Below are 25,389 nucleotides of genomic sequence, written 5' to 3' on the forward strand. Positions count from 1 at the left end.
GAGGGCGGCGGAGGGTGGGGTGGTGGGGTGGGGTTAGCAGGTTCAGGCACCGGGTGTAACATAAGGCGTACAGGAAATGCAAAGTGCCAAGGAGGGGGTGCATGAGAAGGGAAATCAAAGTGAAGATGAGCAGGGATATTGGAGCCCTATGAGGCCCAGGAGTGGAGGAGAGAATACAAGGCAGGGGTCATACAGTTCAAGTCAGAGCAAGGGGCCAAGAGGCAGAAAAAGTAGCCTCTTACATTCCATTGCTGCCAGTGTACTGGAGCTGCAGAAGCTCAATGTGTGTCTCATGCTTGAAGAAAATAAAAGGACCAGGGGAGGGCCTGGAAGCCACATAAGCTTATCGAGCTGCTTCTAACTTTGAGCTCTGCTTTATCATTTTGTTGTTCTGCTCTGGGTAAATTAAAGTGCAGGCCCCAGCTTTTGCATTGACCCTTTCACTGCCAATAAACTGCTCACAGCAACTTATTTACTGGCTGTGACCTACAGGGTTGAACAGCTGTGTATCGTATTACCATAAAACTGTCTACTTGTCCTTTGGACAAAATGCAAATTAAAACCTCTTGCCCTCCTAAGAAATCTAGATGTCTTGGGCGTCGGGAGATAGGAATTCCCCACCCCTGGAGACATGCCACTCCGTTGCACCGTAAGCAAGAGGACTCAGTGGTGGTGTGTCAGCGGCAAGTGAGAAAATCAGACAGTGCATTTTCAAGTGAACCGCTAACGATAACAAGCGTCAAAGGGTCAATGATTACAGCTGCATCTGGCCCATACTAGATCACCCGGGATAAGTCTCACTTCAGAGGGACTAAAGACCATGGATGGAAACGGGGAGGACACAGCAGCAGAGAACAGTGACAGACATGAAAGAGAGTATGTTATGGACAAGAACAGAAGGACATACAACGGTGAGAGACTAGAAGAGGCATCACAGAAGGAACATGTCCGAAAAGAATGAGCAAAAGGCCAACAAGACTGATAGAAGAAATGTAATGATGGGGATAAGGTCATCATTACTCTCTCTCTCTTCTCTCATCATTTCTTTTGACGGAGGGGGGAGATGTAGTGACCAGGGTCAGGGGGCACTAGGACCATGCACCCACATGATGGGAGGGACAGGAACCGGACACCACGTCAGGGAGTGGGAAGGACATTCCTGGACAGCGAGGGCACGGGCCTGTATGTATGTAGCACAAAGAAAAGACCAATAAAGCAATTTATGCAACTGACGTGTCGCTGCTTGGGTTTGTGCAGCAAGAACACGACAACCCAGTTAAGGTAACTGGAAGCAGCTAAACTTTTATTAGCATTTACCGAAAGCTGTTCCAAAAGGAAATCATACATTTTCTATTTTAAAAGTATTTTGTTTTCCTGTATTTGCCAATGTTCTTACCCGTAATAGCAAAGGAACAGACAGTCAATTTACGGAGCAGCGCTACTACTGAATGATATACATAGGTGCCAATATTTTAAAACTGGAGTGAGAGATTACGAACGTTAAGCATAATGTTCGCCTCACTGTCCTTAAGAAAATTGAAACTTTCCTTCACGAATGATAAAATGTTTTCTATTTTTTCTCTCGTTTTTAGGTCTTGCGTACCGATGCAGCGCCATGCACTGCATGGTGCTGTTCGTGTAAGCGAGACTTATTGTTGCCGGGTAGCTTAGCGAAGTGGGACAGGAGAGGTGCACGAGCTTGTAAAACACATTGGAGACAATGACTGTGACCACGCACTTTTGGAGACATGGGCTGTGAACGCGCGAGTCTCTTCTTGTACTCCCCCACGCTTTCACTTTCGCGAGCAAGGGCGCCTTTCTTTGTATCGGAAGCGCTGTGTGCCTTCCAGCACTGCTGCGCCCTGGACACAGATAACACCCCCAGACCCTGCCCCCACTACTCGGCAGCAAAAGCAGCAGTGTCACAGTCAGGTATGAGGCTTGCTACGAATAAACTTTATTGGTTGATAGCTGAGTTAGAACGAGACATGCTCAGGTTCGACATGCTCAGCTTCGCCGTTGAAAATCAACTAGAAAAACTTTATTTTTTGGAAGCAGAAAGAAGGTAGGTGTATTTAAACAAAACACTTTTTGGAAGGACACCGCGCTGCGCGTGTTAATGACGTCAGACGCGGCTGTGTTGGCCTCCATAGCATTGCTTTTCTTTTTCAATAAATGCAGTCGTTTCTTCCTCCTGGTCTCTGGAAGTGCTGGTGCTTTAACCATGCCCGCCCTGTGCCAGACTCCCTGGGTGGGTGCAGCTTCTCTACGTGCCTACTCCTCCATGCACCGCCTCTGTGCACTGTACCTGCCCACATGCAGAATGCTCCTTTCTTCCCCAGGTTCTAAATGTGTTTTTCATTTCTGCTGTCCTGCGCCCGACCTATTGTGAATGCACAGCAACATCTAACATTTTTTGTTGTGTTCGTGCACCACAAGGCAGGCTGACATGATTGGGCCAGGCGGACTGCAATTGGCAGCATAACCTGATCATAACGTTAACTAGCAGTTTACTGCCCAAACAAGTGGAGCCACGCAACACAGCACTTTCCGGACATGCCAGCCCGACTGTGACAGAAGAGTATTTTTTTTTTTGCCTGGCCGCAGTTCTGAGCTTTACCCGTGCCCTCCCGATTTCAGCCGCCATTGCCACCCAATGTTCTAAGATCGGTGCGCAGCTGGTCAACGCCACGGTGGATTGCTCGAGAAGTTCATCAGTAAGATCCAGTGGGGCCTGGTTGCAACGACGCACAGCCAAACTTAGTGCCCTTGCATTTCTGGTGCTTGCTTACAGCAGTTTTAATATCTTAGATTTTCTTGTTGCTCAAATAGGTGTAATTTATATTTATATATGGCTCTGTTGTCTATATTGCTTGATTTTGCTGGTAGGATAGTGTCACTCATAATCTTTCATGCATGCCCATTTAAAGTTGGTGCTATATAAAAATGCACACATTCTACTTGCCACTGCTTGAGGGACAGTGGTTGTGTAGAACGGGACAGTGTGCTTCAGCTGTATCCACGCATAGAAATTACAGGACATTTAAAGGAGCATTTGTTTAGTGACCTACCTAATCCAGTGAGATATTTCACTGAGCAGTTCAAAGCCGCAGCAGACATCACAAATACTTCTACTTCTACTGGTGGTTGTTAGAAGTTGCGGACTGGGGAAACAGGGCTGTGTTTTTCTCTGCACTGGAAGCCCCTTTATATCTAGTGCTTCGAAGACCGTGCATAGATGTGTGCATTAATTGCATATCCTATAAAATACTATTTATGTATGGACGACATATTTTCAAAAAGGGAAATTTTTGGATTACTTTTTTTTAAGGTGTTTCTAATACAACATATGTTTTTAAGTTTGAAAAGCAGAAGCATCAATTGCTGTTCAGAGATCGAGTATTTTTGGTATTTACGAGTTTGAGCTATTGGTATTGTAAATCCCAATGTGTTTTATTTATGTTTCTTTTTTTAAAACATGGATAAAAGGCATTGTCATTTACAATGCCAAAGTTTAAGCTATTGGCATTGTAAATGACAATGCTATTTATTTATCTGTTTTCAAAACCAACACATGGATGAAGGGTTTGACATTTACAATGCCAATGGCTCAAACTTTTGCAAATGCGAGACCTATTGCATTGCAAATGCTTGTTTCAAAGGCATGTTTCAACTGTAGATGAACAAAAACGTAAGTAAGCGCCACTATTTGCTGTCTGTTCAAGCAGCATGGCGCCTGCAGCCACCTTACGGTGTCTCATTCAGAAAGTTAGCACTCTAGTTTTTTTATGGAATTCTGTGATTACTCAGTGCGAGAACTGTGAACCTTTTTCTTTTTAATTTCTGAAGTGATTCGTTTTCTGTTTCACCTACTATTGGGCGTGCTGTGAGTTTCAGTAAGTCTCCCTGCATTCCTCCCTGGCTCCAGAAACAAGGAGGCGCATTCGAATAATACTGGGTGGCTAGATCATGCAATCTCAATGTGCTAGTACTCAGAACTGCCTCGCGTCAAAGAGCGTGTCATATAGTTCCAATCGATGATGGACAAGAGCATTCACCAATCAGAAAACACGACTGTGCGGTTGCGTGATACGCAGAGCGTCAGACAGTGACTCATACACCGCGCGGACGGGAGCAAGCTGCAAGAAAGATGGCGGAGCCTGACTCCTGGGGTAAGGCGGATTCTTGGACCTCGGCCTTTGCTTCTTCCCTTAACCTCAGTGACTCTTTCGGCATGTGACTCTTTACTCCATTGTAGCCGTTAATGGCCACGGACTTGCTACTTTCTGTCTATCTCTGGTCGTGCTTCCTCGGCCTTCTGAATTCAATCTTTCTCCCGCCTCAAACTTACACCTTTGCTCTTTCTCTTCCCATTTGATTGCTTCTGCCGTTGGGACTCAGTTATTAAAATACCTACAGATTGTCTTTGTCCCTAGCCATCATTTAATTTGTCTTTCCACCACTTCCCTTCTTCCTTACCAGGCTTCCCCACCTTTCTTTTCTCCTGGTTCCTATCCTATTAAATTCCGTGTCATTAGTTTTCCTTACTGACTCGTCCCTCTTTAATTCTGTAGATGTGGACGAATTTGAACCGGCGGTTGAGGTCCCGGGAGTGGCAACTGTCCCGGTGGTGGCAGATCGTTGGGCCGGTGAAGATGAAGAGGAGGAAGTGAAGGTAATTCGGGGGGTGGAGGGGTGTCTTGTGACATTGACAGCATGATGGGATGGCTTAGTGAAGTATAAGTTGACAGTTGACATCAGCTGCGACCTGCAAGTCATTGACTCCAATGCCACTCAAGCCAGTTCTCTTTTCTGAGGTCAGAAAGTTGAGCACTGTTGATTTGGTTAAGAACAGCTGTTACGCATGGCAGAAAAACAGTATCGGGCGATGTATGTGCACGTTAAATGCCAGCGATCATTTCAGATTTCAAAAGGGTGCAACCAACCCTCACGCTTTTGTATTTGCAAAGCCTTTGGTGCGCATATGGTAAGCATACGGTCAAAAACGGGCTCGTTCAGACGAAGCTGTGCTCAAGGAGTTTGCGGAAAGTGCCTCTCGCTTTTTCCTGTTTATTATTCAACTGCTCCAACAAGTATTTTCTATACCAGCTTTTGGGATAGCATATAGCTGTTTCTATGTGGCTGTGTGTGGCAGATTGGCTTTGGAGTGTTGCTATGAATGAATATTTGTTTTGACCAGAAAAATTTGGCCACCATCATAATGTTACTAATTCCAGTAATTCCTTTCAAAGTCTTGTGAATGTGACACGTTTGCACACACATATTTGCAAAGGTTGTCACCTTCACGCTTCACCTACAGTGTATGTATGCCCCACAAAATGGGCGTTTTTCACCAGGCATCTTGTGCATGAGAATAAAAAATTTGCTAGCATTCGCGCCAAGAATTTTCAATTCTATTAAGGACACAGAGGCGAGGATTATGCTTCTCTTTCTTATATTTGCTACTCACAGCAGCCAATGAAAAACATTTTGTATGCAAATAAAACTACATTTCCCATGATGCTTGCCCATACATCACATCCTGTATAGCCCCAATAAGAGCTGCTGCACCCTGTGTCTCCTTCTCTTTCTTTGCTCGAACTTATATAGACCACATATTAATAAATCCAAACAACATTAATAAATCCAGTCCAATCCGCGGGATACGAGTCCCAATAATTATCCTGCAACAAGGAGAACCATCTTCAAACTGGAAAGTTTACGTCTTCTAAGCCAGAAGAACACCTGCTCCTTCTTCTTTACTCGAAGCTTAACAGTCAGTAACATTAATAATAGCAGTCCAAAACCAAGGAGAGGGAATCCCGATAACCATCCTCCGAGGAAGAACCACATTCCGACTGGGAAGTCTACGTCTTCGAAACCAGAAGCACACCTGCTCCGACGTCTGTTCCGAACCTGAAAGGAACGAGACAGGAAGAACCCGTAACTTTTGCTTAAAAAGCATATCAAATACATGCGGGTGGGTAATTATTACCAATATAGTAATAACTGGGTGGGATAATCCTCGCCTCCGTGTCCTTAATAGAATTGAAAATTCTTGGCGCGAATGCTAGCAAATTTTTTATACTATTACAGGACCGAAGGCTTCGCATTATGCTAGTTTAACGCTTATAATACACAACAACATTTATATCACCCACCGATTTGTGATAATTGCTGAAACAGAATTCAGAAATCGAGACCTTGAGGTGATTAAACATTCAGAAATAATCATAACATTAAGAACCATGGCATCAGGAGTATACTGTGACCGGACATTCGGTATGAAACTATTCCCAGACATAATAGTCCTCAACCATGTGGTTAGTATAGTCGCTGGCACCTGTCAAAATAATTTGTGTAATGCAACCAACCATTAATATATATTGGATACTGAAGCCCTGGAACAGAATGTGCCCCAAACAGTTGGGTAGGAACCCTTGCTACTTTATAGCAGACGCGAATCAGTAGCTATCGAGACCGCAGTAACAAAGACCGTTTGTAAATTATAAGACAGTAAATCATAAGTTGTAGCTGGAAACTTGTTATACAGCAGATCCTGGTAAGCTGTGATCCTGGTATAAAATGAAAGCGTGTTTTAAAAATGGCTACCGTACCTGTAAAAATCCAGTCCGTTATACCTGCTGTAGGTACTGCGACAGGTATAAAAACCTAGCATCACCGCATAAACCGGAATCTAATCCTGGGTAGCATGTATGAATAGACTATTATACATAGGGAAAACCAAAGAAAACCTGTGCCTTGGAAAGGAATATTCTAATCTAGGAGGGAGTTGATAGACTACCCGACGCAAAATTGGCACAAGCCCATCCATTCACCCTCTGTTGGCAAGTAGCCGAAAACGGTTGAACGGCTGAAGGAAGCCGAGCAAAAATCAATATGTACAACCTTTGGATAGAAGAGCGTCCATCGTGTGGGGGAAATATAACCCCACAGTAGAGTCCTGAGCTGATACAAACCCCTTGAGCAGTACACAACCCTTCGCCCGGGTTTTGAAGTTGGCATAGAAACCTTCATACAACCGAGATTCTAGGATCTGTTTCTGCTGACAGTGAAGGTGTAATAACAATAATCCACAATGTAAAGCGCGAATGATCACTCGCAAGGGCTTCTCAAGGCGCAGGGCCGTCATGAAGATTAAGCCAGCTATTGCCCGAGTCACATGGTGCTGGGCTAATCTGGCGCAGGGGATCGACCCGTGATACCCAGATTACAGCGTCAGTCCTTGGCGCCACACCCCTTCCCAATGGAAGGGCTTGGAAGGTTGTTTGAGAGATTAGGATTTGACCCTTCCAACAGTAAGCAGATCAGGAAAACCTCCAATTTGGCGGTAGCTTTGGCTACAAATACCTTGTACAAGTGTCAGAAACTAACGTGAACGAAGGTAATAATACCAGCACACTAACAAGTGCCCGAAGGGACTCATGCACTGAAAGCTCCAGAATAAGCTTTGAGGGAAATAATACGCGAAGGATCGCACCATCAGAGACAAGTCAGTGAACGATTTACTGATGGGAAGGCGAACCCCCTGAGACATAGGGGAACTGAAGAGCAACTGGAACCAGCCATGATATTGTGTATTCCCGAAAAGGGACCGGAAGCTGCCACCCTGAATCATTATGAAGTATCTTTGGGAATCTAGGGGAAAGCTAGACGTGCGCATATGCTCTAGATACCTAAGCAACGAAGCTAATGGCCATTGATCACCCATTTGACATGGTCAAATTATCCATTTTGCAGAAAAAAGGATTTGCAGCTCTTGGAAGAAATGAGACGAAAAATGCACCCCAAAAAAAACATATTGTGTTCACTGCAATCCGCGGAGCCACCGGAAGACTGAGCCATCTAGCACGACAATTCTGGAATAATCCTTCTTATAAAGATCTAAGATCAGGAGGAAGCGGACATAAACGGTAGGAAGAAGACCGACCCTAGCACTAGGAGAGAGAAATAGGAGGAAAGGATAAGAAAAAAGGACAAGAAAATGAAACAAGACAAGAAATTAGACAAACAACAACCACGCCCAAAGGATATGCGTAAATAATTATGATGGGCGTTCATGGAAACTTGCTACCCCGTGCTGGGGACTGTATTCCTGGGGCCCTGATTACCGACACCGGGACGGAAAATCCCGATTGGCACACAGTTCATTCTGGGGCGAAACGCTCCTTTAATGTAGATTTCATCCTCCTTGTATCTCACCCTTCCTGCGTAAGGGTGTCTGAATGCAATATTGTAGTGCCAGGCACCAATCACGGAGGAGTAAAGGGGGAGCCAACCCTTTGCACACTGGAAGTGAAACAATAATAATAATATATCTGGCTTCTCAGCAAAGCTGTAGTCCAAGTCATTCCAGCCCACAAGGGCGTACGAGCCGTGTCTAGTTATAAGGAGCGTGTGCGCACTCCGAGGCCCTCCTGTTGTTACAGCCCGGAAAGGCGTAAGACAAAAATTGCTCCATCTGAACATAAGGCATTAGGAACCTAGGAGCAAACTGGGAACGCGTGCGAAGTGCGTGATCCAAACTGGTATAAATTGAACCTGATTGGGTTACGCCCCCCGGAGCGTCATCGACTCTAATCCGCACTCAGCCACTAGGGAAGGCCTTTGGCGGGTAAGCGCGAAACTGCGCCATGAATGGAAGTATTCTCTTATAAAACACATGGACGTACTCTGAGGTAACTAGATCTGAACAACATATTACCCACCTGCATTGAACACAATAATCCTCACTACCTGACAGTGGCGTAGTGGGTACGCTGGGGACCCAGCGCAGTGCATTGCTCTCCTGGGTGCGTATGTATTTTGTGTCCAGCTGGACCAATATGCATAGAGTTAATATGTAAAATGAGAGCACGCTATATCCACTCCCATTGGAGCATTTTCAGGTTACGGGACCGGTAGGGATTAACCTTTCGTGTAATGACACCTATTCATCTACTAGGCAGTTGGGGCATGAGCGTATAATGCAAAATTGCGCAGGCAATGCAATTTGGCGCACATTGCTAAAACCCAACCGGTCAGGAACATGCCAATTATCTCGCCCGCTGGCGCAAAACAATCCCCGTCGGGAACGCTCGATAGGTATGAGAAACTAAGGGAACAGTAGATAACAGAGTTGCAATGTCCTTCCTATAACAGGTGTATATATACTTATGAATATATATGTAACAGAGAGCTGCAAGGCCTTCACTGTAAAAACATATTAACACATTGACTACATATAACAGAGGCCCGTCAGGCCTTCAATGTAGAGGTATAATACCCATGGATACCTTCAATAAATAGGATAAGCCATCAAGAGTGGAAGTCTTGCTGAGCGCGAGCCACCGTAATTGAATAGCAGATGTCGACACCAGACGTATACTGCACGTACAGCTCCAGAGGGAGGCAGCGCTAGCCACTATACTGTGTGCTTCCAAAGGAAGTCTGACTAGACGGCCGCAGCGAGAGACCAGACACAAAGAACACCTAGAAAGCATGCTGTGAAAGGCAGCGCGATATTGCAGTAAGGCTCTCCCATATTCCTTGAGGCTGGAAGTCTTAAAACAGCCTTTACGCCCGCCGGAAGCGGGAGAAGTGCTTTTGCGCATGAGCGGACAAACAATTGGGCACAGCCGCATTGAAGACATTTTAGGCCTGAAATGGGGGAAGGAGCGCTAACACAAACTGACCCCTTATCCGCGCGGGTGAATAATTATAAGCCCGGGGGCCGCCCGCATGACGCCTTACCTCTGCTCTCAGCGAGAGCCTCTTGGAGTTAACTCTCCCGGCAGGGGCTAATTAGCGGGTAATCAGCGTGATGCATCCGATACACGCTGCATCACCGAAATGCTTAAACGCAGCGCGGTGCGTGCGGAAGTCTAAGGACATTAAATTGAAAAGCACAACTTTGCAAATGAAGCTTGAAAACACTAGCGCGTTACACGCGGTTGAATTATTTATATTAGCAATCAGCGCGAAGCACGTATACAAACCAAACAGCAGAGTTTAAAACTTAGCGCGATCTACGTGCAAGCATAGCAATACAATCGTCACAAATTCATTAATAATACAAGAAGACAAAATTATATTACAGTTCTGAAGCACTTAACTTTCTGGGTGAGCAGCAAAGAAAGAGGAGGAGACACAGGGTGCAGCAGCTCTTATTGGGGCTATACAGGATGTGATGTATGGGCAAGCATCATGGGAAATGTAGTTTTATTTGCATACAAAATGATTTTCATTGGCTGCTGTGAGTAGCAAATATAAGAAAGAGAAGCATAATACGAAGCCTCCGGTCCTGTAATAGAATCTTTCAAAATGTCATGCTTTTTTCCTACTCGAACACTATTTTTTTAGTGTAACTATTCACTAGCTACTTTAACACGTTTCCAGCAAATCAGACCGCCAGTGAATGTACCGCTGTCTCTGACCCTATGAGCAACAGCAGCGAAACTGATTGCATGTAAAATGCAGAACGTCTGCTTCGGGCACGAATTGTTTTAGCAGCAGACCGATTTCCAAAACCTCGGGAAAGCTCAAAGGTTTGCATGTCACCACTGCTGATATGCCCGTTGGCTGTGGCTGTATTATTCCGAACCTGGCTTCTGAAAACAGCTGACTAACACGGTTACATTATTCCCATGTCATGGTTCCAGTCCTTACTTTTGAGGTGGGTTCGACCTCAGAAGTAATGACTGTAACAAGGACTAGGGACTAAGGATAATAACTGTAAATAAATACCGGTAAATAACTGGGCATTCTGTGGCTATACCACTATAAGTACTTTCTTGAAGAAAAGAAATCAAGAATAAAGTATCATAATAAGAAATTCTTATGTTGTACTTTGTCCCGAAAATGTATGCAGTCTTCATTGGACATAATTTCGACATTTGCGATCTCATGTGAAGTGTAATTGGATACTGGTTACTGGGCCAACTGATTTTTATTGATCGCCTCCGCATAGCTCAAATAATTTTATGTTACACTAATTCTTTGGTATTTAAAAGAAGTTCATTTTCTGATATAACTATTACCAAGTCCAACTCCTCCCGATTTACGTACTGAGTGCTTCGCAGCAGATGTTGGTTTATAAACCAGTTGGGGCGCATTAGAATGCCTTCAGCAATATACTGGCGTTCTTGCACAGCTTTCTCCCCCCACCCACCCTATCTCTCTCTCTCTCTCTCTCTCTCTCATATGCGAATCACTTTCTCTTTGTGTTAAAAAGAGGGGCGTGGATGCAGTGGTATTCCCTAGTCAAAATAAGGCACACTTTGTATATTTACAGAGGTATCGCAGGAGCACACAAGTAGGCCTGGGCGGTGAACTTGGCTCAGTTCGCAGAGTTTTCTGCACTCCGCAGAGTGCAGAAAACTCTGCTTCGCGATGTGCAGCAGAGTTTATTCCCCAATTGCGATCGCGGATGGTTAGTTCACGAGCTCAAGCTACCCCTCGGGTAGAATTTCTACCCGAGCGGCAGGAATACCAGAGCAAACTGCAGTTCGCACTCGCGGAACTTCGCAGAGGTTTTTTGTAACTTTGCGGAGTTCCGCGTAGCAAAACTCCGCAAAATAGGCCAGGCCTGCACACAAGTTGAAACAGGAGAATAAATATTTTTTTAGAAAAAGGATCATCAATGTAAAAAAAAAATAAATATTTGCTTGACCATCTGTGATTAGTTTCTTTGGCTAATTTGCCCTTATTACTGTTCCTATCCACTTCTTTCCTATCTCTCTGGGCTCATGGCTTGCATAAACGTATTTATCTTTTTTCACTTGTGAAGCTTTTCCTAAATTTCTTCTTTGGTGAAGCACATGCTGTAAAGAATAAATGGTATAAAGAAAGACCTACATTTACACATCAACTGGATGAGCAGCCGTTAAACTACTGATGTTTGTTATTATACACTAGGGGGTAGATTTACTAAGAATTCCCTCAACACAGTACAGCAGTGCAAGTTGCTGCGTTGATTGAATAGGAGAGAGCTACAGTGTGCCATATTTTTTAGATATGGCTCCCTTCTGCTCTCTCCCAGCGATGGTCCATTAGTGAAAGCCTAGCCACCACGCAGGCACACGTGCACTGTGCTACAAATGTGCCTGCGTTATGGGCATGATCTAAAAAGGCATTGTCATCTTTTTGTGTGTGATGGAGAAAGCATCACACCTAGAAATCGGAAGTAACGAGGAGAACTAGAAATCGGAAGTAACGAGGAGAACTAAACATTTTTCTCCTCGTTACGCCTCTGGTAGTCCTACTGATTACACACAATTCCAACATTATAAACCTTAGTAAATCTGGAATTGTGTGAAATCCATGGGTGGATACACAGGAATGCCCATGCTCCACCCATGGAACCCCTATCAGTAAACAATGTCACACAAGCCGTTACGTTTAATTTCTTTACTGAGCCACACAAATCAAGCCTTTCTAAGTTTTGAAAATCCCTAATAAGCTTTTGTGCAACTCTTTGTCTTGCACAACAGTCTTCGTAAATCAGTGCCTGAGTGACACCGAATTTTAATATTCTTACTTTTGTTTCCTTTTATATAGTAGGTATTACTATATTAAACATTAAATGTGCATTTCTATGCATGTCATTGATACTCTTATATTAGCTGCTACATTCTGCTGTTTCTACTGTGCTCATAAAGTTTGTGTGCTTCAACTGAATGCACCGACTTACTAACTTCTGGAGTGAGTTAATAAGATTCTGATATCTCATTTTGTAATCTAGGTTTTTGAAATAAAATGCTAAATACACTTTTTTGTTACTTTCTTGTAACCTGAATTAATGAGCAATTGCTTATTAAATTACAGCAAAGAAATATACAGACAGTCTCTAGATAAGGATCTAAGTATAGGGGCTGCTTATTTGTTTTTAACAAAGTATAAGGATATGATTTACTTTAAGTGGTAGTCTGATTAAACACACTAGCACTTAAGTGAGCATATATATTGGGGCTTCAGGTTGGCCTTTTCTGCAGTTCAACTACAGTACCGCAACTAGACACAGCTGTAAGATAATTGCATGACTAATCCCTTGCTCTGCAGGGATCACAGTTGCAGTAGTAAAAGCGCTGCGTATGTGACACATTTGTTGGACTGAAGACACAGTATTGTACTTCGTGCTCTATACAGTATCTAATTTTTTTTTTGTAAATATATTTTTTATTTGAAAGATGCTAGACAAATTCACTGTTACTCATACAATTCACAATGTCAGTTACATTTAGCATCATATTAGGAATCCAGTTCAGTTTGACATACATATTACACATTTTGCTCCCCATCTCTGTTCCTTTACAATTCTAGGCGATACACAAACCTCTCCCCTATACAAGTTCCACTTGGACCATTTCCTGTCCCACTTCTTCGGGCACCCCCTCGCATTAAACACTTCCTTCTCAGCTATCATGCACCTATCCAGCTCCCTCTTCCAAACCGTCACTGCAGGTGGTCGTACTCCACCCCCTAGCAATTTCCCTCTTAAAGAGTGTAAAACCTAGTATTACAAACTGCTGTTCTGTCTCCGTATGATCAGTCGCCTGCCATGTATTTAGCAGGCCCAGTTGTGGCGTCAAAGTAAGCGGCTTTCCCAGCGCGGAATGCATATGCATCGTGATCCTGTCCCAACGGTTCTGCCCCATCGGGCATTCCCATATCATATGGTAGAAGGTGGCTGGCTGTCGGCAGCCCCTTAGACAAAGCTCGTCTGGCCTGGACCCAATCCTCGCAAGAGTGACCCCAGTCAGATATGAGCTGTGGAAAATACGGAGTTGGATAAGACTGAATCTAAGCGTGATGGCAGCCTCTCTGGGAGACGTTAACGCCTGCCTCCAGTCCTCTTCTTCAATTGTCCTTATGTCCCCCTCCCACTTCTCCTTAAGCTTTCCAAAGGGATCATGCACATTATTACTAAGTTTCCTATACGTGAGGGAGGTCGCCTTGGTGTGCAGCTGCCCATCCATCAGCTGGTCCTCCAGAGGGGTCGACTCCGGTATATCTACACAGCTAGGGAACGCCATCATCAAGGCATGTCGTATTTGTAGATAGCGAAAGACCTCGCTGGGCTCTAGCCTGTATGCCTTCTGTAGCTCCTCAAACCAAAGGATTTTACCCTTCTTTATCAAGTCACCAACCGTCGAGATACCGATCATATCCCATTTATCGAATCCCTGGTATTGGCAAAGCATACCTACTTTCTGGGAATACCATAACAGCGTCATTTTGGTAAGTCTGCCTATCCATCCCAACCGAGAATTAGCTAGTCTCCAGATCTGCAGCGTGTTGAGTGGGACCCACAAAGTGCTTGTTCCTAGTACTAGAATAAAGTGCTCCTAGATATCCAGATTTATCCATCTGATATCTATCCAAGGCACATGCCGGATCATCCGGCGGGGCATATATCCACCTATTCACAGTCAACAGCTGTGAGGCTCAGTAATACAGCCGTATGTCAGGTAGCGCAATGCCCCCATCATACCACCCCTTCATCAATTTCGCAAGCGCAATCCTCGGGGCCTTCCCATCCCACAGTAGCGTCCGCACCTCCTCTTCTACTGCCGTATAGTAGGCATCTGGAACTCTGTGGACAATTTTGCAGCATATAAAGAAACCGTGGAAGAACGAGCATCTTGAAAAGAGCAGCATTGCCAACCAGTGACAGTGGCAAAGATCGCCAGTGTTGGACGTCAGCCCGCAATCTTGCCAATAAGGGAGCCAAATTGCGACTATAAAAGAGGGCCTTATCCGGCATGACCAAGATTCCCAGGTATCTAAAAGCGTCATCTGAGACCATTAAAGCACTGTCTTTTGGAAGTCGCGGGGTCTGTCCATGAAGCACGTACAACACCGACTTGCCTCAGTTAATCACGTACCCCGAATATTTCCCAAAATTTGTGAAAATATTGAGAACCATATGTATGGACCAGTATGGGTTCGTAAGATACAGCAGTACATCATCTGCATAGTGTTATTCTATCTTCGCAATCTTGGGACCACCTTAGACCCCTTGTCATAACATCACGCCGTACCCAGGCCGCCAAGGGCTCCAACATGAGTGAGAACAACAATGGTGACATAGGGCAACCCTGTCTAGGGCCTCTTCGGAGAGAGAACTGTCTGGATGTGTAATTGTTTACCCTGACCTGTCCAAAAATTTCTGTATAAAGTAGCCATATCCACCGTATGAATTTAGGGCCTAATCCCGCCCTTTTCAGAACTTCAAACATGTATGGCCATTCAATCGAGTCAAACGCCAAGGAGGCATCCAGGGCCAGTAGGACTGCATCCTCTTCTAGATATCTGACGCGCCAGAACGGTATGAAGCCGACGGATATTGAGGGCCGTATTTCTCCCTGGCATAAATCCAGACTGGTCTGGATGCATAAGGGAGGATTTCACTGTTCCTAGCTGCGTGGCGAGCACCTTCGCTAAGACCTTCGCCTCTATATTAATCAATGAAATCGGTCTGTAGGACCGACAATCATCTACCGGTTTACCAGCTTTGTGTATCACCACAATGCTTGCCAGCCGCTGATCTGGCGGCAGGGTTCCCTTTTCCCAGCTTTCCTGATACATTCCACGCAAGAGCAGGACCATCTGGGTACCCACTGCCTTAAGAAATTCTACCGGAGTACCATTGGGCCCCATCGCCTTTCCAGATTTAATTTGACCAATGAATGGCCTTCCGAATCTCCTCATCGGAAAGGTCCTCCTCCAATAGCTCCCTAGCCACTTCGAAAGAGTTGGCACGTCTCATTCTGCCAGCAATTGACGTTAGTATTCCGCGGTATATATGGCCGAGGGAGAGTATATTGTTTCGAAATAAGTAGCAAATGCATCTGCTATTTCACCTGGGTGGTAAAGAACTTCCCCACTCGGCAGCGTCAATCTAAGCACCCATCTAGCACCTTGCTCCTTTCTCTCCAACCATGTCAGCGTCTTTCCTGCCCTATCTCTGAGCTCATACAGCCTGTGATGGGTAGCCGCCTGTTTAGCCAACATATGTTCCCGAGCCTTTAGTTTGTATTCCTCTTTTTTGAGCGGCAGGGTATGGAGTGCCCCCTCTGAAGCATGTATTGCGTATTCCGCCTTAAGCTGTCTAGGCGCATCCTCCAGCTGCACCAAAATCTCACGCCGTATCGCAACATATTGCACTTTCAGCGATGGGGTATATCCCTTCAGAACCACCTTGTACGCCTCCCAGATCGTCTGCTGATTCTACAGAGCCCACATTTTCTTCCAGAAAATATCCAGTCTGCACCCCAAGCTCTTCCTGATATCCAGGATTTTGAGTATCCATGGGTTAATGACTATAGATCGATTCTGCTGTCTTTCCCCATGAGTGAAGTCTATCCCTACTGGGTAATGGTCTGATAGGCCTCGAGGATACGTCCTAGGTCGTCTGAAGTTCCCAACCGAGGCCGCATACGTTAAAAAGTAGTCAATCGGGGCGTGGCCAAGATGGCGGCCTGAAGACGTCTCGATTGGCTCCCCGGCCCTGAACCCTGTTTTGCCCCCTCTATATGCCCGCAAATCCCTGAAAACGCAGGCATATTACCCCGCTAAGCTGCGCTTATTGGCGCTGCCCTTTTGACCAAGGCACAGCGCAGAGGCGGCCCCAGGAGCCACATCCCGCCAGAACTCGTGACCTGACCGGGAGCCGCGGCGAAATGGCGGCTGAGCATTGAGGAGGCAGACTCTGCTCTCGGACGGCGGGCGATCTGCTGGGTGCCGGCAGCGTGGCACAGAACGAACGCTTGGGAGACCGGGACCCGTTGCAGGAAAGGGGGGGGGGTCCAGGCGCAGAGAGAGTAGCACCTGGTGGCGGAGGTGGTGACGGCCCGCGGGCACCTAATGGGACGTCACGAAAATCGAGACCCCGGTCTCGGACCTGTGGAGGAGCGAGGTCTCGCCGCAGCCCTGACACGGACGGGGACTCTGTACAGCGGGCCCCACAGCGTGGCCCCATCTTGGTGCTGGCCCCCGCTGCTCGCCTGCCTGTGGAGAGTCCTGTACGAGTGAGCTGAGGCCGGGGCAGGCGGCACAGACAGACGCGAAAATCGAGGCCCAGGCTTTGGGCCTATGATGACCCGACTGCCGGCGGGGAAGAGGCGGTGTGCCGGGCGCTCCTGAGGGACTTCAGGCGGCGCCGGGGGCACAGACTGCTCTAAAGACTGTACTGCCCAGAAGAGGAGTTGGTGTCCGACAGTTGAGGAGGGGCACGGAGGGAGCAGAGGTGCCCAGTTACAGGCCACAAATAGGACTGATCTGGTGCAGTGGGGGGGGGCTCCGGGAACGAGCAGGGAGGCAGTCCCCTTGCAGAGTGGTCCCCTCGAGTCACTGATTTTGCGGGAGCGGCCAGACCTCCCGCTGAGCTGCCCAGCCGCCTTGGGAGCGCCCACTCACTACAACGCACCCGGTTGGGGAAGCCGGCCCACCTGGCCCTCCAGAACAGCGCAACCGAGGTGGAATGGCCAACTCGGGGCATAGGGGAGGCCGCACTATCACAGACATGTTAATCAAAAGCACCCCAAACGGGTAGAAAAGCCAGACACCCCCGATGGCACCGGCCAACACCCTGGGGCAGGAGGATGGAGGAGCCCCTATCACTAAGGCCTTCCTGGAGCCGCTCTTTAACTCCTTGCGGGAAGACTTCCAGACCCTGAAGCAAGATTTGGCCGGGGAGGAACGCAAACTCCGCCGGGATGTGGATAGCCTGGGGGAGAGGGTGGCAACGGTTGAAGAGGCGGACCAGTCCCGGAGCGAAGAAGTGGAACTTTTGCAGCAAGAGGTCCTCCGCCTCCGGGAGCAACAAGTGGACCTCCAATCACACGCGGAGGATCTCGAGAACCGTTCCCGGAGGAATAACATACGGGTCGGGGAGTACCATTTGAAGGCAGGGGGGAACAGCGTTACTTGCTACCTGCAGGGATTGTTCAGGGAGATCCTAGGCGAACCCGCCGACTTTGAAATTCGCATAGACTGGGCGCACAGTGTCACCCTGACGCGGCGTGCGCCTGCCCCCCGCTGGACATCTTGGCCTTTCTTCCTGATTTCCACTTGAAAGAACGGATCCTGAAGGAAGCCCGCCAGAAACAGCCTCTCCAATTCCAGGACTATCCTGTGGCCTTATTTCAAGACTTTTCAGCCATTATTCTGCAGAAGAGGAAAACCTTCTGGGTGGCCACAGCATTTTTGCGGGATAATGGGGTACCCTACTCTTGGGGTCACCCATTTCGGTTCATCTTCAAATGGAAAGGGGCCCTACACCAACTCCCCTCGCTCCGGGACACTTGCGCCCTGCTGGACATCGACCTTGAGGAGGACTAACGGGCGGGGAAGGCATCACCGCGACAGTCGCAGGAGGGATCTACGCAGCAGTCGAGAGACGGATGGCAGTGAGTGAGAAGACAACGCTCTCCTAAGGCGGACCTTAAACCTGACCCGAAGACCATGGCCCAGGAGCAGGCAGCAGCCCTAAAAGAGGTGGTCAAGGACACGATGGCCCCACACTGAGGCAACATTAATAAGGGATTTAATTTCTTCGCACTGAATCCACAAGTGCGGGGGTGCCAACGGGGCTGCCACTGCCACAAACTCCCCCACACTGAGTTTCTACGGGCCTGTACTGAGTTCTGAGAGGCCTGGGACTATGGTTTACATTTGGGGATTCCTAGTTGGGGGAGGGGAGGGGTGGGTGGGGGGAGTTAGTTGAGGGGGGGAAGGGGGAGGGAACCAGTGTGCCGCAGGGGGCCAGCGAGTTGCAAAGGTCAGTGCCTCTCCGGGCACGGTAACGGTCTGCCGTCAGCCTTATGTAGCATTCCGAGCTCTTGGTATGAGTGATGGCTGATGCTATCTTGAAGATTCTGACACTAAATGTAAAGGGCTTGAACAACCCCGTTAAGCGTAGGGCGGTGCTTTCTTACCTGGAAAACTCTGGGGCTGAGCTATGTCTGATCCAAGAAACTCACCTACTCGTGAAAGACTGGCACAGAATGAGGTCCTTCATGTTTCCGCATCAATTCTTCTCCTCCACACCGGAGAAGAAAGCAAGGGTTGCGATTTTAGTGTCTAAACATTTTCATGGGCTAAAGGGCAAGGTGGGCGAGATTAAGGGTAGATTGTTGGCCTACAGCATCCAAGTAGACCAGCAGCTGACAGTAGGGTCTCCATACGCACCTAACACAGGACAAGAGCCATTTTTGCGGAACGCGGTTTCTGAGGCGTTGCTGCTGATCCCCTTCTGCTTCTGGGGGGGGACCTTAACTTAGTAATGGACACTAACAAGGACCGGTCGGGGCACAGATATGGTAGCGCGGGCGCTATCTCGGAGGCAGGCGGGGACTGGTTGCGGCAAAGGGGTCTAGTGGACCTCTGGAGGGCTAAACACCCTGGGACATCACAATTCATCTTTTACTCACACGTACACCACACTTATGCCAGATTAGATCACTTTCTCGGGTCCTCAGAACTAGAGGCCCGGGTCACAGATGTCGATATCGTTCCAGCGGCTATCTCGGATCATGCTGCGGTGGAACTCACACTCACAGTTCCCAAGATTAGAAGACCCCCGGGCGGGTGGAGGCTGAGGGAACCCCTCTTGCAACGCGCTGACGTGGCCCAACAGATCCGCCAGTGCATCACTGATTACTTAACTAATAACGATAACCCTGAGACGTCAGCAGCTGCGCTATGGGGAGCCCTGAAGGCGGTGGTGCGCAGAGAATTCATTGCGATCGTGGTGGCGGCGGAGTCAAGGTAACGCAAGGCGAAACGTGAGGCCTTGACGGCCCAGGTGGTAGAGCTGGAGAGGGTCCATGGCCGCACTGCAGCACCTAGGGTCTGGAAGCAGTTAAAAGCCGCCAGGGCATAACTGGCCAGTTTGGACACGGATAGAGCAAAATATGCCCCCCTCCGCCTTCACCATACTTACTACATTGACGGATATAAGACAGGGAGACTACTGGCCAGCGCGCTGAAGGCGAAGAGCCAACGTTCCAAAATCCAGAACCTGCGTGCCGGGAATGGCGTTGAACTCTGAGAGGAGTCGCCTTCCGCGATTACTACGCCTCGCTATACCACGCCGAAATCAACCCGGCGACTGGGGCCGAGGCCTACCTGGCAGGCGCAGCCACCACTGCCCTATCTTCTGCGAATTCCTTTGATGCCCCCATCTGCCTGGATGAGGTGATAGCATTTATCTCCCGGCTCAAACCTCTAAAATCGCCCGGTCCAGACGGTTACTCCGCTGGGTTTTACAAGACCTACAGCTCGCTGCTCGCCCCTCTTCTCACTAAACTTTTTAACTCTTCTCAAGGCCCAGGTTCCATCCCCTCGGATATGCTGGAGGCGGAGATTGTGGTCTTGCCGAAACCGGGCAAGGAGGCTACACAATGTTAGGCATTTCGGCCCATCTCTCTGCTTAATATAGACCTGAAGCATTTCACCGATATTTTGGCCGCGAGACTTGGGCCGTGCTTACCTGGGATCATTGAGCCGGATCAATCTGGCTTTGTCCCCGGGAGGCAATGCAGAGATAATACTAAAAGGATTCTCCATCTAATTGACAAAACCCACTTCCAGCAGTCTGATTCGGCCTTATTAGCGATAGACGCTGAAAAAGCATTCAACTGCGTCGATTGGTCTTTCCTACAGAAGCTCCTGGCACATTTCGGGGTGGGTGAGCGCTTTCAGGCCTGGATCGCGAGCTGCTATCATCGCCCCACGGCGCGGGTTCCCAGCGTTTAGGTTGATAACGTATGATGCTAAATTGACCTTAATGTTACATAGTAATACACGGAAACAATAGTATCAACATGACAGCCAACTCAAAGACCAACTATCCATACCTTCTCAATTCCACTTGTTTTCGTGCCTTCTAAATGATTGCGAAGGTTATGTCTAGAAATGAATATGTAAAAACCTCATTTAGGAACTATCGGCATAGCGCAATACTCTCACATTATATACAATGTATAATAAAAACGTAAAAGCCGGTCGAAATACCTTCTATGAAGATTTTCATCCGTTGTCTGAAAACAAGATAAAGTCTCGTAAATTTCTCAAATGGCCTGTTTAAGGGTTATTCTAGTCTCGCATGCAATAATCTGTTAAACGCTCACGTTGGGGACAAGAAAACGAGCTTGTCGTGCACCGTGTTTCAAAGAAGTTTAGGTTTCCGCATTCAGAGAATCTGAGGTCTCTTGAATCTTTATGCAACGAGTAAGGAGAAACGCTGGTCGGAAATGTTCTAAAGTAGCGAAAGCATAACGGTGGCCATTTTGTAAAGTCTATTCTACTCGTGATTATATGGGAAGTTTCGAACAATGAAAATGAACAAGCCGATAAATACTAGGTGTTGGCGATCAAAAATAGTTATTTATTAAACAGCAATAAACTGGGCATTAAAGCGCGAATTATTTAAAGAAGTGTAGATAAATGAATGTCGCATATAAATAGTCCCGGATTACCATGTAACTCAAAACAATTAGTTTGAGTGATCTGAGAGGATATATGCCGCTATATTCGTGTTGAAATGGGTTCCTAATTATTAAGGATGGAGATGTTCGACGGGTGTTATAATTGTGTCCTGGGAGGAATCTGAGTTCTGAGTGTTAATACTGTCATGCTGTATGGCTTTTCCTGCTTAACATTTCTTATATCCCGTGTCACATATGTAACACACTGCATTAATAATACTTCCTGGATTTATATAAAGGGCTTATCACAGACATGTACAAGATGCTCAAACACCCCCCCCCCCCCCGCCCCTCCCCCGAGACATTCCACGCAGCAGGACAAAAACGATGGGAGGCGGCGCTGGGGAGAACACTATCACCTCGGGAGTGGCGCTCGATCCACCTCCGGGCCAATCACATGGCACGCAATGCAGCAGGCAGAGACAGCGGTAAAGCTGGCCACGTATTGGTACCTTACGCCGGTGAGATTTAATAGGGGTAACCCTGCACGCAGTGCACTATGCTGGAGGGGTTGCGGGGAGAGGGGTACCTTGACTCATTTGCTATGGGACTGCAGGGAGGTCCGAGACTATTGGACGGCTGTGCTCAATGACATAGACAGCACCTTCGATACCGAAATCCCACGCTTCCCGGCCTTCACTATTCTCGGCCCCCCGAACGCACTCACCTTCCCCTTGACTTCGATAAGAGGGCGTCAGATGGGCATTGCCATGCAAGCCGCCTCCCAACATATACTATCACTCTGGGTCACCAACAATAGGCCTACTCACACGGGGTGGTTGCATAAGATATGGTTCACGATGGGGTGGAACGAATACAGGCCACTCTCTCACAATCATCGGCTACCTTTCAGAAAGTTTGGCTACCGATACTCACTCTTCTCTCCAAAGAATTTAACGAAATTACATGCCCCAGATATCTCCGCCTACTACGCCTGAAAACACCTACACCTGACGCTCCGGGGAAGACAGACGGACCATAGCCACGGAACGAAACTCATTAGAAACCATAATTCGGAATTCCGGCACACTGGGTGGGGAGGGGGTGGAGGTTTAGTTTAGTTTGTTTAGTTTTTCCTCTTCTGGATGTTCTGGTTTGGCTGATTATGTGCGGATGGGTACCTCCTTCCGAGCACGCAAAGGTCTGTGCAGCCAGCAGCTACTTGGTTAATATGCTCAATATGAATGTATGGATTGTTCTTTTCTTCCTATGCAGACCTCTTTATTGCTTTGTATTGCCTGTGATTTATACTGAAACTAATAAGATAAATTTAAACATAAAAAGTAGTCAATCCGGGAAAGGCTGCCATGCACATTAGAAAAATAGGTAAAGTCTATAGGAGCACCCTGTAACTCCCGTCCCACATCTGAAAGACCCAAATCCGTGGTAAAGTCTGCCATAAGCTCATTGGGCCTCATGCCCTGCCGTCTTGGGTGCCTATCAGTTACATCGTTCATGGTCATATTGTAGTCCACCCCCCCACCCCTATTAATAGAACCCCATCGGGAAGATCAGTTAGCACCCGGCCCAGCTCCACCAAGGCCGCCCTACCCAGTGCCGTTGGCAAGTAAACAAACTATATTCAGGGCTCTCCCCTCCCACTGAGCCTCAGCCACTGCAAACCGCCCAGCCGAGTCCGCCCACGTATTCCAAACTATCAAGGGAACTGTTTTCCTGACCAAAATACCTGTACCCCGAGAGCCGGTAGTGTAGTCCGCATGAACAAGGAGCTTGTATCCCCATCTATTGAGGGCCTTACTTTTGTTGCCAATCCAGTGGGTTTCTTGCAAGAGGACTAGGTCCGGGGCTAGTCTCTTTAGGTGTTGTTGAACAATACCTCTTTATTTTGTCACCCAGACCATTAACATTCCAGGTAAGGACGGAGAGCACGGAATCACGGTCAGCCATCATCTAACAAAATGATACACAATATGTCGCAGCTCGGATACCCGGTCAGCAATATCATTTGTAACTGACACACAAAGGAATTCGCAATATCCTTCAGTCTGTCATATATAAACGAAACATACGAGATGAAACCGTGTAGTACAGTACAATCACAGTGAGGACTGTATCAGACCCTTGACAAAGAAACAAGCTCGTCCACTGTGAAAACACTTATCAATACTTTGAAAACAACCGCAATCCCTCCAACACCCCCATCCCCCCTGCCCCCTTCTCCCCCCACCCTCCTGCCCTGCCTGTGGATTTAGAACTACCCACCCCCAAACATGGCAGAGTGCTTCTCACCCCCCGAAAATACTAGAAATGCAGAGGGAACCGGCCCCCCCCACCTCCTGCAGATACACTATACAGTTGTCTAAAATCATAGCCATCCTTATAGTACTAAAGCTAAGCAACATCATATCGCATCAGTATAGTCCACAGATAATTCACATCATTTACGCCGAGTGCACAAAACAATAGCCTTTCAATGAACCAGAGTCACACCCCCTGACAAACCCCCTTCTTGCATATGGTCACATATCAAGGTCTCTCCGTGGAACACAGGATCCGCTCATTCCTACTCCTCCAGTCCGCTTGTTTCCACAGCAGCCTCCGTACCTGCCGCCTCTGAGCGAGTGTTTTTTTGCCGTCCAGGTCTATCAGGTCGATTTTCTCCTCCGGTTCCCTACCGTGCTCCAGCCCTCCATCCAGTCCTACACTGGTTCTGGTGAGTCAAAGAACCACAATTTGCCATCTAATTCCACTCTTAGCCTCGCCAGGAAGAACGTTGCATATTTCACCTCTCGTCCCCTCAGTTCCTATTTGACCGCTTGAAAGCTTCTCCTCTGCGCCTGGATCTTGGCCGTGAAGTCCGGAAAGAACGATACATCGTAATTATCCACTTTCAGAGGGGTCCAGATCTCGAAGTTTGCAAGATTAGATCCCTGTCACGGTAGTTGAACACTCTGGCAATCAGCGGCCTCGGGGGTGCGCCCGTTTTAGGTCGTCCGCCAGGCACCCTGTGGGCTCGCTCAACAGAAAAGTAGCTGGACACTGTCTTGGGCTTCAAGTGTTTTAAGATTAAGTCCTCCACATATAGGTCTGCTGCTGGCCCTTCAGTCCGTTCCGGAACCCCCAAAATTCGGATGTTGCGGGCCCGTCCTTCATAATCATCCAGCTGTTGCGACATCCTTTCCTGTTTTTTCTGCATCTCTAGCATCTGGCTCTGGAGCTCCTAGGTGTCCACTTGTAGGGCGCTCTTCACAATTTTCAATTCTTTCACCTTCTCATCCATTTTTTCTTAAGTCAGCTCTGAGCAATGAGACCTCCACTGTGACCGTGTCCACAGAGGTACATATTCCACCTATCGCCCCCATAACATCATGCAGAGTCCACTCTGGTCCTGGCGCCTGGGTCACCACTGGTCCCTCCTTGTCCGATCGCGGTGAATCACCTTTTTCTCCTCCTTTAGCCCAAGCCAATTTTGCTAGTAGTAAGGTATCTCATTTGCTTACACTTTTGGGGTATTTGGTCCGTGCCTGATAGCTGTGTGGGAGTCACTTAACACTGTAATCTTTGTCAATAGCATTTGTCTCTTTTCTTACATATGTAGGCCAAATAGCTATTATGAAAACCAGACCATTAGCCATACCCTGGTTATAGGAACACTAATGCATTGGCTCTGAATTTCCCATATTACACCTAGGTTCCTGGTCACCTGCCAATTGATATGACCCTTAACCCTGCTCTGGGCCGGTCGCTCCACGCACACTCCCCGTGAGTGAGCCCAGGCTGCCCCCCGCCTCTGCCGAGTTCGCCGCAGCCCTGCAGCTGAGTTCCTGGTCCTTGCAATTGTTTGTATTCTGCCTCTGTATTTATTTCTGCATTTTGCCTCTGTATTGTTTGTTTCTGCCACTGTATTTCGTTTCTACTGTGAAAGGCCTCAGAGAGC

The 25,389-nt window shown here is 47.5% G+C and overlaps 1 protein-coding gene across 1 annotated transcript in view; it reads left to right on the forward strand.

Moving 5' to 3' along the window:
* The first annotated feature begins 4,033 nt into the window (after positions 1-4,033).
* EIF3J (eukaryotic translation initiation factor 3 subunit J) overlaps positions 4,034-25,389 on the forward strand; it is a 224,217-nt gene continuing 202,861 nt past the window's right edge. The window contains exons 1-2 of the mRNA XM_086957911.1: positions 4,034-4,172; positions 4,575-4,675. Of these exons, the coding sequence (XP_086814037.1) occupies positions 4,151-4,172; positions 4,575-4,675 (123 nt within the window). The 5' untranslated portion in view covers positions 4,034-4,150. The remainder of the gene's footprint in view (positions 4,173-4,574; positions 4,676-25,389) is intronic.

This window comes from Lissotriton vulgaris, chromosome 2_1 (genome assembly GCF_964263255.1).
Source record: "Lissotriton vulgaris chromosome 2_1, aLisVul1.2, whole genome shotgun sequence".
Lineage (NCBI taxonomy): Eukaryota > Metazoa > Chordata > Amphibia > Caudata > Salamandridae > Lissotriton > Lissotriton vulgaris.